The sequence below is a fragment of the Cynocephalus volans genome, chromosome 1, assembly GCF_027409185.1.
Source record: "Cynocephalus volans isolate mCynVol1 chromosome 1, mCynVol1.pri, whole genome shotgun sequence".
Taxonomy (NCBI): Eukaryota; Metazoa; Chordata; class Mammalia; order Dermoptera; family Cynocephalidae; genus Cynocephalus; species Cynocephalus volans.
The window spans coordinates 116,100,661-116,116,560 of record NC_084460.1 but is presented as its reverse complement, the minus strand read 5'-3'; the positions used below and the strand labels follow the sequence as shown (position 1 = coordinate 116,116,560).

At 42.1% G+C, this 15,900-nt stretch overlaps 1 protein-coding gene across 1 annotated transcript in view; it reads left to right on the top strand.

Moving 5' to 3' along the window:
• Nucleotides 1-15,900, top strand: part of ATP13A5 (ATPase 13A5) — a 106,598-nt gene that overhangs the window by 34,057 nt on the left and 56,641 nt on the right. The window contains exons 9-13 of the mRNA XM_063107050.1: nucleotides 1,405-1,477; nucleotides 2,408-2,536; nucleotides 8,248-8,418; nucleotides 10,638-10,808; nucleotides 14,465-14,640. Coding sequence (XP_062963120.1) covers nucleotides 1,405-1,477; nucleotides 2,408-2,536; nucleotides 8,248-8,418; nucleotides 10,638-10,808; nucleotides 14,465-14,640 — 720 coding nt within the window. The remainder of the gene's footprint in view (nucleotides 1-1,404; nucleotides 1,478-2,407; nucleotides 2,537-8,247; nucleotides 8,419-10,637; nucleotides 10,809-14,464; nucleotides 14,641-15,900) is intronic.

Below are 15,900 nucleotides of genomic sequence, written 5' to 3'. Positions count from 1 at the left end.
CCAGAGTTTTTCCAATAGAACTACAGCTGACTTTCTCACTCTTATCTGTCATTAAAACGCATGCCCCAACAGTCAAGCCTCAGGAAGTCACTTTAGGGAAATGAGTATGTACCCAACAGTCATATCACTTCTTCCACTCAATTGGTCCAAATCATTGAAGTTAAGCTTTTAATTCAAAACTGAAGTAAATAATAAATTTTTCCTTATAAATATTAACATGGAATTCACTACTTCTCTCAAGGGAAAAGTTACCTTAGCCTGCTGACATTTGTAACATTAAAAATCATCAACAGAACAGACCAAAATAATATAACATCTAAAAGAAAAAAGTTTTATATTTGAAATAGGTTAAGCTGGATTTAAGTACTGTTGACAGTATTCAACCCCTCTTCTACGTAGAGACATCCAAGTAACTGGCATCGTACAGAAGGACTCAGTGCCTTCCAGGGCTGCTCAGCTCTGCCCCGGCTGGCCCAGCGTCAAGCTCTCTCCAGCTTATGGCACCCCAACAGTCAGTACGGGGAACTGTGTGGACAAAATCCCCTCTCACCTCTGCTTTCCTGTCTCCTGCATCATCCTAGGAGGTGTTGTCTCCACTTCTCTGGGCTCCTTGCCTTTCCTCCACTTTTCAGAGTCATATCTCAGTAAATTCCATCTCAAGCAAGTCTTTCCAGGTGATGCACTCTCACAACTATTTTTCCAGCAACAACTTTCTTATGAATATTAACAGTATTGAGTACTCTACAAAGGGCTTTATAAAAATTCACTAACTTAAAACAACCCTATAGGTTGTCTAAATGTAGGTACTGTTATCATCTCCCCTTTCAGATGAGCAAAAAGGAGTTAAACAGGCTAAATAAATCATAAGTGGTAGTGCCAGGATTCAAAACTGAGCATCATGACTCCAGTCTGCAGGCTTGTCCGATATGAAAATCCAGAGTTTGTAGAAGAGGGGATGGTTGGTCCACATGCAGGCAAATCACAAGTTAAATATTTACAGGCTGTTACAGGTGGAAAGCCACTTACAGATCAGATTTAGCATTGTTGTTTTACAGACAGAGAAACAGAGTCATAGAGAGGGAAGTAATCTGTTCATGGTCTCATCATTCTTCCTCATTCTAATTGTGCATCCTCAGGAAAGTGAAGCCTTGGTTCCTTGCCTTAGGTCCTCGAGGCCGTGGCTGTGCATTCTTTTTCCTGGGAGTAAAATAGCACTAAACTAATGGGCATATTTGCTGCTACAAGTGGGGGTCAGGTGGAGTAGGGATTGCAACAGGGAAGCTGAAGCATCAAAAAGAGATGTTGAGTTCGTTTGGTTGTGACAGCAGGCTTGGCTATAATGTACTATCATGGTTTTCAGGATATGAGCTATCTAATATTTAAACATTCACTTTTAATTGGTAGCAATCAGTTAAGCTGCACAACCTTGTGGAAGATCACAACAAAGTCCGGGTCACAATCATGGTAAAAGACAAAGGTAGGTGACGCGTTCTGCCATCTTCAGTGTCCTAGTATTTCAGTGGAATCTGTCTCAATTATGGTTTGATTATTAGTTACAGGAAAAAAGTCTTTTCTGATTGAACCCAGGACTGGGGGGGAGCAAGGTGAAGAAAATCAGGCCTCTAAGAGATAAAATTTTAGGAGGCAAGACCTTGATTCTACATCTGCTGGGCCCAGAGAGCGAGCGCCTCTTACACTCTGAACCCTCGGCACCTCGCCCACCTTGCCGGGTCCCGGCTCTGACTGAACCTTCCTACCCCGTGTCTGTGATACTTCAATTTCCCTCTGCCCTCCACATCTGCTCACGCTTTTGAGTATTGCTGGGTAAGCCTTCTTTAAGGCTCTTATTTCCCCAACTAACTATCCCAAACAGACCATGCATCATACATTTCAAACTGTCATCTGAAACCTAGGTCTGGATAGAGCTTTTAGAATGGCTGGACACTTGGTACTTGCTCTGAGCTAGCCTCAGGTGGGGTGACCACGGCTCTCTGCAATGAGTGAGCAGCTGCACTCCAGGGCAGCAGAAACTATTTGGATGATTTACATAAGGCCCCAACCCAAGGAGGTACAGTGTGCCAGAGGGTCAGGAACCCAGCCAAAGAGAGCAAACAGCAGCCAGGGGGCACTTCTCCATTGCCCAATGCCCTGAGTATTTGCTGTGGGGCAAAGCACTGCATCAGATAATAGGATCAAGATGGGATCTTGTTGCTGACCTAATCCTTTGCTGTATCCCAGGAACCAGTTCACTAATCCTGATTCTCATGTAATTTTCAAATGAGTGGAAAGGAGCTTGAGCAGTTGAACAGGTAGGGTAGCTCTTGACCAAGAAGTTGATAAGGATTCTCAGTCACCCTTATTCTTGAGTAAAAAATCAGCTAGTTATGGAAACTTTGCTGTTGTGTAGGTTTGCAGGAGCTGGAATCCTGTCTGTTGGTTCCTGGAGACATCCTTATTCTTCCAGGAAAATTTTTATTGCCATGTGATGCTGTCCTGATTGATGGAAGCTGTGTGGTGAATGAAGGCATGCTCACAGGTAGGCAGTTGTCACGAAGCTTCCTCTTCCTGTCCAATCTAGGCCAAGTGTTTGCAAATCAGATCAACAAATATTTACTTACCTTATACCAGGCTGCATGCTAAGATACTGAGAGAAGAGAGGGAAGAGGGAAACACATCCAGCCTTTTCATTCAAATTTGTTTGTTTCATTTCAAACAAAACATATGCAAATAGGAAACACTTAATAATACAAGAAATAAGCCACAATTAATATGAAACTAGAACAAATGTCTCATACCACACGTGACTAATTGCCCAATGGGTGAGGTGAATAGGGTGCTTTGGGTTCACAGGAGGGAAAGAGCACAATACAGCTTGAAATACAATCTTTTCATAAATATGGGAATGGTTTATACACATCTTGAAACACAATCTAAAAAACCAACAACTCCCACAATTGGAAGGATGTGGAGATTTTATCCAGCCCTGCACTCTATAGATGGAAAACTATTGAGACCCAGGTTTCACTGGAAAGTGGTTAAGTTGAACCTTAGGGCAAAGAAAGTATAATAGTCCTCCTTTGGATCTGTATTTCTTATTGATCTTACTGAGCAGAAAACCAGTCTTTTAGTTACAGTGTGAATGGTCCTAGCTCTCATTTGTACTTTGTAAAGTCTACTTGAATTTGTGTAATTAGTAAGGCACTATTTAAAAAATATTCTTTAGGCAACCCCCCCCCCCAAAACCCACGAAACCACAGCATATTGTCATGAGAGAAAAAGAGACTATGCAGCAACACAAGAATAAAGGCTATTTGTCTTTAGTACTTAGAAATTGTTGAATTTTTTTGTTTCCAAATGGTTTAAAGGTGGTAGGAAAAGCACATGCAAAACTTTTTAACATCACCTAAATGTAATGGGAGTTCATTATCTATTTCTAAATTATTCAACACAAGTAGATTTCATATTTAAAATGGGTCTGCTTAGTTTCAAATTGAGACAAGAAAATGTAGTAAACATAAATATATTTGGTATAATTACAAAATACTACTTCAATGTGCTGAAATCTAACTGCCTTATAATGATAGTGATGAAGATTTGCATACGGATCATATCTTTTATCCAGAATCTTGCCATAGTACCCAACATGCAAACCTCAAGCCCCCCAAAAACTGTTCTTCTCACTCAAATGCTGCAACTGTCCCATCTCCCAGCAGCCTGCTAATGAAGAAGGGCTTCTCCCATTGGCCGCAGGGTGCACGATGGAGGGAAAACAGGGATAGGAAAGGCAGAAAGGCTTACTGTCCTAGCTCTGCCCTTTCTCTTCTCTCTGACTGGAGCGTATGGTACTTGCCTTGATTCTCAAGAACACTCAGAGTTCCAGATAAGTAGAAATGGGAAACAATTTCTATCTTTCAAAAAATGTGCAAAATTGACTTAAAACGACCTTCAGTGGTAAGTGGCTTTTCCTTGTTATCTGTTTCTGGAAAAATAAAGTCATCAGCATTAATATTTGTGCAACCTAAGTACTGATAAAAGCCAATTTTAGAAATAGACACATAAACCAGAAATACATATATTTCTTTATTATTAATTTCTTCAAAAGATGTTCCTAACATGTTCTAACTACTTTATCGCTGAACCTACACAGATCCTCCCACTTGTGTACACATTCGAAAAGGAGCCTGATTGAACAATTGGAAGATTAGGGTTAGATTCCTGAAACTGCAATTGTATTCCCACAAATATGTACACAAATATGATTCAGGCATTTTTTTTCCATATGCAAAATAATCCTTTGCATATATAGAAGACTTTATTTATGTAAAAATAAAAAATAGCAAATTCTCCTAGCATCTCTATAGCAACTTAAATTTTATAAATAACTTTTACATCTCACTTCATCATGGCATAAAACAAATTAGAATAGGAGCTGTTATAATACTAATTTATAAATGAGGAAACTGAGGTAAAAAGAAACCAGGGCTGCTCATCTAGCGAGCAAAAGAATCAGAATTGGAGGGGAATTTGCTCCCAGACATAAGGGGCCATCGGAGTGAGGACGATGATTCTCAGGTGGGTAAAGCAGTTTCCTGCATTTTCCTGCCTCGTCACCTTTTTCTCTCTACTTGGCATCCCACCCACAGCACCTGCCCCTTGGTAGGATCTTCCTCCTCTTCAACTCCTCAGCCTCATCCTATTGCCACAAACTCAGCTATGCAAGAAGCTTGTGTTTATTTTAAAAGTACATTTCATTTTTATTTGGGCTCCAAATGTTGCCATCCTTGAAAGCAACCCGTGTGATAGCTGGTATAAGTCAAATAGTTGCCCCTATCAATCACCAGGGCCTCCCCACCCTTGTGTGGCTACCCCCAAGTTGTGCAAGACATTGGGGAAGGGGGAGGGGAGGAAGAAGAGCCGCCCTAACCCGGACCACCAGCCCCCGGATCTGGTCTCGGGCAGCTCTCCTCTCTGTTGCTCCCACTCCACTCTGGGCTTGGGAAGCCATCCGAGGCCCGTCTACCTGGAAAGGGAGGCAGACCCAGGTGCCGTTTTCTCTCTGTTTCCATGACCTTACTGCATGTTCCCATGCCCTACTGTGGTGCAGACCCCTTCTCTCAGGGACATGCAACATCTAAATCTCCTTTGGATTTTCTTCCAACTCCCAGTCCAGGAACTTTTATTTAGCTAGAAAGGCAGTAAAAGGAAGGCATGGTGAACAGAAAAGGTTTATTCTTACTCTAAAGTACTCCTTAAAGTTCATGATCAAACTTATAAATGATTTTAAAACTCAAAAGCCAGTTACCAATTCCTTGTCCTTTTCTGCCTCCTTTCATGAGGCATTGATCCCCTTCAACATCTAGCTCCTCCCAAAGGGGAGGAGTCTAGAGGCAAAAGAGAATACCATGGTGGGGGCGATTTATTAATATTTTGAAATCTTCTCTTGGCACAACAACTTTTATTAGTTCTATGTATTAGGCACTGTACTAACCTTTTACATGTTATCTTATTCAGCCCTCAGCTCTCAAGGTGAGTGAATCTGAGGCCTGGATCTGAGGATAAGTAGTTTGCTTAAGGTCACACAGCTTAAAAGTGGTGCAGCTGGAATTTGGATTTATTTGTTTATTCACTCGTTCCACAGAGGTTTATTGGCCCCTGCTATGGAGCGGGCGCTCTATTGGGGATATAGCAGTGAACAGGCAGAGAAGATTTCTTGCCCTCATGGAGCTGACAGTCAAGTGGAGGAGACCAAAAACATGAAAGTATATAAATGACATAAATTTCCAATAGTTATAAGTTCTATGAAAAAAATAGAAAATTAAATCCCAGCATTCTGGCCCTAGAGCCCATGCCTGTAACTGAGATTCTCCTCCTCAGTCCTCCTTCCCTTATGGGTAACCATGGGTAAGAGGGGTGGCATTCACTCTGCCACAGTCCCCTTCTTCTCCCTCTACTCATTAATTACCGATTTATTTGAAGCTTATGTGTGGGAAGCATGCAGTGACCTGAGTTGGACATGTAGCAATAATGAGTTATTTCATAATGACATCAGACAAAATTATAATCAGTCGATACGTCAGATCTTTTCCTCTCTTCCTGTTTTCCTTTCTTCTCTCTCTTATCTCTCTTCTTTCTTTCACTTATTCATTTATTTATTCTTATATTCAGTAAAATTTCAGAAGTGCCTACTATGTGCCAGGCACTGTGTCGTGTGCTGGAGTTACTAAGATAAATGAGAAATTGTCCCTGCTTGGAAATCATGTACAGTCTAGTGGTCCCAGAAATGTAAATAAACAAGGACATGACATTTCAAACACTGTCACCATTTAGAGATATCTGGCTCCCTTGGGGCAGGGAGAAAAATCTCCATTTGACAGCAGCAGGGATCTCCAGGTCCCAAGAGCCAACTGTACAGTTGATAGTGAGTGGTGAGAGTACTTCCTTCTAAAAGCCCCTCCAACCTCCTTAGACCCCCAATCTTTTGTTGGTGAATCTGTCCTTTCTTGGGCTCCCAAGAAAGGCTGAGACATGAGACTTCTTATTAATATATGAATAGTATAAGAGATTTGAAAACTATCTCTGTGTAAAATCATCTGATTTGAGTGTTATGTCTGGAACGTATCTCCAAATGACTTCCATCTCTGATCGATCAATACCTGTCTACTTCCAATTTCATTAGTTGTGTGTGCAGAAAATGGTTTACTAATTTAGCCTAAGAATACATTGTGGATTCATGTTCTGTGATCCAAAGGCAGAAAAACATTTGAAATTATTTGTGAGTATCTGTCTTTTACGAAGGCTGATTTCAAAACCATGTGGTACAATGATTTGGAAATTCCTCCAAAGGTTCTATTACTTTTAGGAAGCCATTTAAAATGAAATTGATAAACCCACACAATAGATGAATATCATAGTTGTTTTAAAAATAAATAAATATATAGGAATGATGTTTGGCTAAATGAATTTCTTGAATAATATCCAAGACTGCTAATAAAAATTATATAGCTTCTTGCACCTTAGAATGTAAAAAATGCACTATGGTAGTAAACTAGTTTTGAAAACCAATTATAGAAAAACCTGGGTAATTGTTTTTATTTAATTCATCCATGCATTCAATAAAAATATGTATTTTGAGCCTATTATATACTTACAGGGAACATGAGGAGTATAAAAAGTTATACGTATTAAAGTCCTTGCCCTTGGTTATTACCTAGAAAGAGATGAGACCTAAAAATGTATAACTATAATCAATATAATACTATTTCCAAATTAGAAAGATGACATGTTATCTTGCTAACTGATCATTTAGCAAAAGACTGATGGAATTTTAAATTTATTCTAGTGCTCTTTAAATCTGGATTTAAATATTACTAATATTTTAATTCTGTCTCTGAAATTTATCCTTTTTGAATTCTGAGTTAATTTCTTTGTACCATAAAAATCATGTCTTATATCCATTAGGGAAAGGGAGAGGATTGGTACCAGCAAAGAATGGGAGTCAGTAAAAAGAAATGCAGTGGCCTGGTTTAGATGGAGCTCATGTAGGAGAATAACAGTCAAGGATGGTTGAATTGTGGTGGACTTTGAGAAGATAGCAGGAGAGTTTGGGCTTTATTTAGTAGTGGCAATGGAAATGCATAAGGATTTCTGAGCAAAGGAATGGGATGATAAATGGGGGGCTTTGATGGGATTCATCTGGAAATGGCGTGGGATGACTACTGTTTTCTAGACTGGCTCCCTTTGCTTGATGAGAGCAGGAATTCTGTCTCTTTTGTTTATCATTGTATTCCCAGCATTGAACACAATTCCTGGCACAGAACAAGCACTTAAAAATGTTTATTAAATGAATGATCGAATGAGTGGACACATAGGTAAATGAGTGAATGAAGGCAAATGGTAATAACGATCCATGTGTTTGATAGTCCTTCATTGCCTAGAATAGCGCTGGCCTTAATGAACACTTGGGAGGATGATTGACAACTCAGATAAAATAGGCTGCTTTTAAAGTATGACAACAAACTATACAGGCCAGGTATGGGAAAGACAGGCAGATCTTAAATAAATATTTGAAATAGAATCAAGTCTGTCATTGCTTGTACCACCAACATTCCTAAGAACAGTCATCTGACTTATGGGGTGGCATTAAGACCAAATTAGTTATGGCTTGTACAAGTTCTTAAAACTGGCAAGCCCCAATTCTAAATAACTACCTAAGTTTACATAGAATCAACAAAATACCATCTGTTTTAGGAGAAAGTATACCTGTTACAAAGACACCACTGCCCCAAACAGAGAACACCATGCCTTGGAAATTCCACAGCTTGGAGGATTATCGGAAACATGTCCTTTTCTGCGGAACAGAAGTTATCCAGGTCAAGCCCTCTGGGCAGGGGCCTGTCAAAGCAGTTGTTTTGCAAACAGGTTAGTGGATTCCACTTCTAAATTTAGTCCATGCTTGGAGGTGGGGACAGTTGGATTAGGGAATTTTTGTTTAGGATTATGGAGTTTGCCACATTCTGGCAATTCAGGCACACCCTTTCCAAGTCAGATCCTCATTATTCTAAATTGCCACCATTTTAACTAAGTGGTTCAAGATAAAACCCTTGTATGTAATTAAGGGTGTACATGGATAAAGTAAATTTCCTCAAAGCAAAGCTGTGCTCTTGTGTTTGCTGTGTCCATGGATTGCTTCGCTTTTCCCTCTTCATTCCCTCTGAGTGATTATCAAGAAAATGATTTCAAGCACTATGACTATGAGGACTTTTTTCTTTCCAAAGAGTTGCATGCTGGGCTGTGTTTCAAGCTCCCTGCTGGATCCCTCCACGTTGGTATCCGCTAGACATTTCAATGTCAGCACATGTAGAAGTGCACTCACCTCTGTGCTGCCTCTCTCTATTAACAGCATCACCATCCGGCCAGCCTTGTATCATCTTCAACTCCTCACTTTCTCCTAGGCCAAATGGGGGATCAAGTCCTTTTGAGGGATTCTACAAACACCTCCCAAGTCCTGGCCCCTCTCCTTCATCCCGTGGTTGGTGTTTTATGCAGGTTTTCCTTATTTCATGTCTAAGTGACAACAGCAGAAATAGTGTGTTGACTGCTCCCTTTCACCTTTTGCTCCAGTCTTTCTCTTACCTCTTACCTGTCCCTCAAAATGTCACCCAAGTCACATTTCTAAAGCATAGTTTGGAGCAGTCCATATGCACCATGCTCAAAATCTTTTTGTGACTAGGTGTATTAGTCCCACTCTTTCACATGATATTACACAACCAGGGTCTTCCATGATCTGGCCCAGCTCTCTGTACTCACCCCTGACCTGTGTTCTGTCACTCCACATATTAGCAAAGGAAAAACACACCTTGCACTTTGGTACCACTATGCTTTAGTTTCGTCTATGATTCAATGATTCTAGCTGATTTTTTAAAATTAAAAATATCAAGTTTTGTTTAACGTTTAAACTAGTTAGTGGGAACTAGATCATCCCTCAGACTGCTGCCTAAATAAAATCTAATGGTTAAAGATCAGAGAAACTACTTGAGTACCCATAAAATGCTTAGGCAGTACTTAGAGGAAACTATTTTTTTCTCCAATGGAAGTAAAGCTGTGTTTGAGGAGACCATGTGTGCCACAAGCTGTGTAGATGTGCACATTTTATACTTACAATACTGACTCAGATCTAGAATATATAGTAGCCAATTATTTTAGCCAATAATTTAGATATAATGAGTATCTACTATATGCTAGGCACTGAGGCTAAAAAATATAAAAATTGTGAAATACACCTTCCCCTTAAAGGATATGGTCTGGTGCAGGAAACAGATGGATTTACACCTAACTAAAACATGCAGTGGCAATAGATGCCATATGACCAAGGGATTCCAAAGAGTGAGAGAAATTACTTTGGGTATAAAATATGGTAGCAGAATTCTGGAAACATTTGTTTGATGAAGTGACATTTTAACTCAAGCTTGATGGGATGGGGAGGATTTAGCCAATCGCGTAATTGCTGGAAAGACGTGTTAATTTGTGTCTACAAAACACAAAGGTCTTCTGGGACCAGTGAGCAGTTAAAAGATCAGTGCAGCAAAGTAGGAGTAGATCAGATTGAAGATGACCTCTAATGCCATGCCTAGAAATGTTAACTTTATTCTAAAAACCTGTGGGCTCTGGAGGTTTACAGATATGAGAATGACGTGACTGGAGGCCTATGCATTCACGTTTCTAAGAAATTACTAGCTTTGTGCTTTACTTTTCTCTTAATTTTCAGTTATTTTTCAACATTTATGTGTACTGTAAATTCTTCTTCTCTCAGCATCTCATTTTCTCTGGTCACCACATTCTCCAACTCCGTAGTCCTCTTTTTCTCCCGTGGGTGAATGGGGAACTGCACTGGGTGAGCCACTGAAGCACTGACTCCCACAGCAAGAGACATCTCACAGAGCTAAGTGAATGCTGCTGATAGCTCCTGTCAACGTGTAACCACAACAGACGCAAACACACTGCTAGGTCAGAGCAATGCTGGTTTCATTCGATATTCAAATGATGCTCTTAACCAACGCTTATTTCAGTCCAAATCAATTTTGGTTTGGGAAGAAACTGTATTAAAGTGTCTTGCTCCACCTGTGGTTATCTTCATGCAGGTTTCAATACAGCCAAAGGGGACTTGGTGAGATCCATCCTCTACCCCCGGCCTCTGAACTTCAAACTGTACAGTGATGCCTTCAAGTTCATGGTGTTCCTGGCCTGCCTTGGTGTTGTGGGTTTTTTCTATGGTCTAGGAGTGTACATGTACCATGGAGTAAGTACTGGGGGTGAGGCTTCTCAATAGTATAGCTTTCTCAAAGAGTTTGATCTCATTCAAGAGGGTTAGATAAGGTTCCTTCTTGATCTCATCATTCTGTGAATCAGTGCTGTCCAAGAAAACTTTCTTAAGTGGTAGAAATATTCTGTATCTACACTGTCCAATATGAAACGTGGCTAATGTGACTGAGGAAATGAATTTTCACTTTTATTTTAATTAATTTAAGTTTAATAGCCACACGTGGTTAGTGGCAACCTGATCATACTGCATAGTGCAGTTATGAAAAGTTGCAATGTTCATTGGCTGTTTTTACCACTTGGATAGTGTATTAGTCTGTTTTGTGTTGCTATAACAGAATACTTGAGACTGTGTAATTTATAAAGAACAGAGGTTTATTTGGCTTACGATTCTGGTATAGCTGCATATGGCGTGGGCCTCAGGCTGCTTCCACTCATGGCAGAAAGCGGCAGGCAGCCGGCAAGTACAAGCAGATCACAGGGCAAAAGGAGGCAAGGGTGGGGGGCAGGTGCCAGGGTCTTTTTAACAACCAACTCTCATGGGAACTAATAGAGCAAGAACTCACTACCCCCACCCCTCAGGGAGAGGATTAATCCATTCATGAGGGACCCACCCCCATGACTCAAACAGCTCCCAACACTGCCACATTGGGGATCAGATTTCCACATGAGTTTTGGTGGGGACAACACATCCAAACTCTATCATTCCACCTCTGGCCCCAAAAAACTCATGTCACTCTCACATACAAAATATACTCATTCCATCTCAACAGTCCCAAAAGTCTTAGCTTGTTCCAGAGCCAACTTAAAAGTCCAAAGTCCAGAGTCTCATCTGAGGCCAAAGGCAAAACTCCTTCCAGCTGTGAACCTGTAAAGATCAAAAACAAATTTATCTACTGCCAAGATACAGTGGTGGATAAGACATTGGGTACACATTCCCATTCCAAAATGGGAATAGGCTGGAAGAAAGGAGAAGCAGGCCCCAAACAAATCTGAAACCCAGCAGGGCAGACATTAAATCTTAAAGCTTCAAAATAATCTTCTTTGACTCCAAATCCTGCATCCTGGGCACAAAGGGGCACCTGGGCCCCCAAAGCCTTGGGCAGCCCATCCCCTCAGTTCTGCTTGGGAGCAGCTCATTGGGCTGTACTAGTACCTGTAGCTTTTCCAGGCCAGTGCTGCACATTGCTAGTGGCCCTATAGTTCTGGGGTCCTGGCAGCAGCTCTGCTGCTTTGTCTCTGCTAGACATTTCCCCAGTGGGGGCTCTGACCACACATTTCTGCTCTGCATTGCTCTAGTAGATGGCCTCTGTGGCAGCTCCACTGCTGCAGCAGGTCTCTGCCTGGGCCCCCAGGCTTTTCCGTACATCCTCTGAAATCCGGGTGGAAGTTGCCACACATATGAAGGAGGGGTGACTGCGAGTGTGGCATTTGCCACAGCCAAGCCCAAATAGTCTAGACAAATACATGTTTCTCATCCTGATAGGATGGGGAGGATTTAGTTAATCAGACCAGAGAGCAGGAAGGGCATGCTAATTTGAGTGAGCAAAACACAGAGAAAGAAATGAGCACTGGTCTTCTGGAATTAACAAGCAATTAAGAGATAATTCTACCAAGGGCAGTAGTAGATCATATTGAAGGGGATCTTGAATACCATGCTTAGTCTGAACTTTTTCCTGAATATTTTAATGTGTCATTGGTAATATCTAATACATTTTGCAATCAGTGGGTTGCTCATGTGTTCTGGTTGGGGTAGGAAATGACATTAAATATTTACTTATACAAAGCTGGTACCACGTGGGATTCCCACTTTCCTTTAAAGTACAGGGTATTGGGTTTCATTTGGATGCCTCTCTTTATAGCTGTGGTGGCCAGGGATGGAAAGGTTGTCACTAATGAGACCTCTGAGGTCCTTTTTGGTCCTGAGAGTCTGATTCTTTATATAATCTCTATACAAGACAGGCTGGGATCAAATAGTGTGGGCTGGTAGGGAAGAAAAGGTAATTGCAAAAAAGAGATCCAAGCAAAGGTGTGAAATTAGGTTTGGGTGGTCTAATTACAATATCCAAACTGGTGGCATCACTGTGGGGCAGGAGGCAAATATTAGTGGGCAAGGAGATAGTCACAAGAATTTCTAGGCAATGTTTTTGTTAAAACTTAATTTCCCAATAGTCATTTAAATCTGAAATATAAACTTCCAGGTCAAGGGAGGGAGGAGAACGGAGCTTGGGAAGAGCTATGCAGAATGTCAAGGCCACTAAGGCCAGAATTTGAGAAAGTGTGCCAGGAGCACTGAGCAGAAAAGCAAGAAAAAAGCCCATGGAAGCCCTGGCAGTGATTAGGAATGAAGGTTTCCTGGGCAGGACTCAAAATATAATACACAAGAGGCAACAAGAATAATCCCAGGCCCCACCGTGAGTCTGAACCTGCGGCCCTGTTGGCTGCTTCTACCTGCTCCGGTTTAGGATTAGACAAGGTTGAGTCCTCAGGGTCAAAACTCTTCTTGTCTGTGGTTGTGAAAAGCAGGGAAAGCTTTTAAACTGAGATTGGATAAAAGATGTGCCCAGCAGCCATTGTAACTAAACTTGAATCTGTGTTTCCAATATTCAAAGGAGGACTTTATGGTTGAAATGATTGTTAATTTTACAAAAATCATAGGCGAGGTTGTAGAGTGTAGAACTGTTAATATCTAGAGAATGCAGAAAATAAAACAAGCAACTCTGTAATTTGATCTTGGCCCTGAACTTAGCTGTGTGAGCCTCCTCTGCAAACCTGCCAGGGATCCTGACTTATCAAGAATTAACTTGGTAATACTCATATAACACGTGGGTGATGTGGTTTGCACACTGGAGCCAGACAGAGCACGGTTCAGATCTTCATCATTTAGCCAGCATGTAGCCTTGGGAAATTTTTAAGCCTTGGTTTTCTCAGCTGTTAAATGGAGAAAATAATAGCATCGTAAGGTTTTTCTTAGGAGTAAGCATGTATCTAGCCTAACACGGTGCCTGCCCCAGTTAGTATCCAATGAGAACTAGCTAATTGTATTGTTGGCTTCCCTATAGCTAAAAATAGATGCTGAGATCTTGGCAGAATCTTGGTTCTAGTTTTTATCAGGTCACCATTTATTCAATCTGTGTACTGAGCACCTCTTCCGTGCCAGATTTCGTACTAAGTTCTGTATGTAGAGATGAATAAGATGGATTCAAAGATGAATGAGCCACCGCTGCTGCATCCAGGGAGTTTGTGGGCTAGTGGGGGAGAGGGATTTATAAACCAAAGGTCAGGCTGCTGAATGAAATGTTATAACCTAAGACGAGTTCCAGGACCCTGAGAGTTCCGAGGGTGCCTGGAAGTATGAGAAGCCAAGAGGATGCACACTCGGGTGGAAGAAATGCCAGGTGGTGAGAACAGAGTAGCGAAGGGGCAGCGTGGACCTGGGGCGTGGGGATCGAAGTTCTCCCATGCTAGGCAGTGGGGTACAATGCTTTCCTTCCTTAGGCAGAGCCAGGAGAACTCTCAGCCTCACCAAGAGAGTTGAGGTCTCTAGGCTCCTACAGTGCTGTGACAGGAAGGTAAGGGGAAGGTGTCAGCCTGCTCTCCTGGGCTAACCTATACGTATGTCTCTCCCCTTCCCAGGCCTTCCTGAGAGATACCACGACCATGGCCCTGCTCCTCCTCACCGTGCCTCTCCCTCCTGTGCTTCCAGCTGCCCTGACCATAGGCATCGTATATGCCCAGAAGAGGCTGAAGAAAAAGAAAATCTTCTGTATCTCACCTCAAAGAATCAATATGTGTGGGCAAATAAACCTCGTGTGCTTTGACAAAGTATGATCCCAACTTTCCAGGTTGGAGGTTAATGATTTCAAGGCACAGCAGAGCTGGCAAGGGGCTCAGAGAATATCTGGTCCAGCACTCCCATTTTACAGATGGGGACACTGAGGCCAGAGGAGGGCACACAGTGAGCTAGTGTGAGATCACATTCGAGAAGGCTGTTTCTCTGACTCCTAAGGTAGTGGTGTAGCTACCACATCATACATTTTTTTTCCCTGTGAAATTTAACATTTTTTGTGCCTGTTTTGTGTTTTAAAACAATCTCTTACTATAATAACTTCTATAATGACTGGCTTTTCAAGCAAAAAGTGTGATAAACATTTATGTTCCCTCAATGCTTTGTCTAGAGCTTAAATGAACACATTCCTTCTCCTCCTCTGCTTCTTTTTAAGGAAAGGGAGGGAGTGGACAATGACCTATGTTGATATGCTCCTGCCATGCTTTTCCCCTTGGCTCCCCCAGGGATCAAGGTTCCAGGCTAGGGAAGGTTGTCTCTGTGCTTAGGGACCTCGAAAAGTGGCAGGGAGGAAGCATGTGCCAGAAGGGAGGACTGCTGCCACCAGGCAGGTCCTGAGACCCCCTTCTATGGCTCTCCTATGGGGGACCTGGAGGAACTTCTGCACCAGCCGCCTGCTATTCAGATCCTGCCCTCAGCTTGGACCAGCCAATTTAACTGCTGTAATGCAATGGACTTGGCTTGGCTCATGTCTTCAGTTCATTTGCATTTGAATAATTGGTCAAGGCTTTTGCCATTTTTTAGTTAGCTCACCTTGGCAGAGAGCCAGTGCTGTGCACAGAACTGGTAGTCCCATTAATGAGAACTTCCTAGCTCTCAAGGAGTTCCTGGTCCATCTGAAGAAGCAGGGAAATGGGATTGTAAACAGCAATCATGCGGTGAAATGCATGCTTGATAGAGATATGAGCAGAGCATCGGGCACAGTCACCTGGCACGGGTGGGAGGGCACCTTTGAGCCGTAGCTTTGGTTGTTAGACAGGAAGGACCCCTGGCCCAGAGGCAGCAGTTCAGAAGCACAGGAGTGGGAGAGGCCTGCAGCATGTGGGAGCAGGGGACAGTGGGATGTGGCTGCAATGTGGGCTGCTTGGGAGGGACAGAGGCTGGAGTGGGGGTCCCAATTGTTAAGGGCCTGATTTGCCCAGCTAAGGAGTGGGGCTTCATCTTGAAGGAGAATTGGAGCCCTTATCAGTTTTTACAGACTAGTGACATTTTTATAGGTGTTTTATTTGTTCCATCTG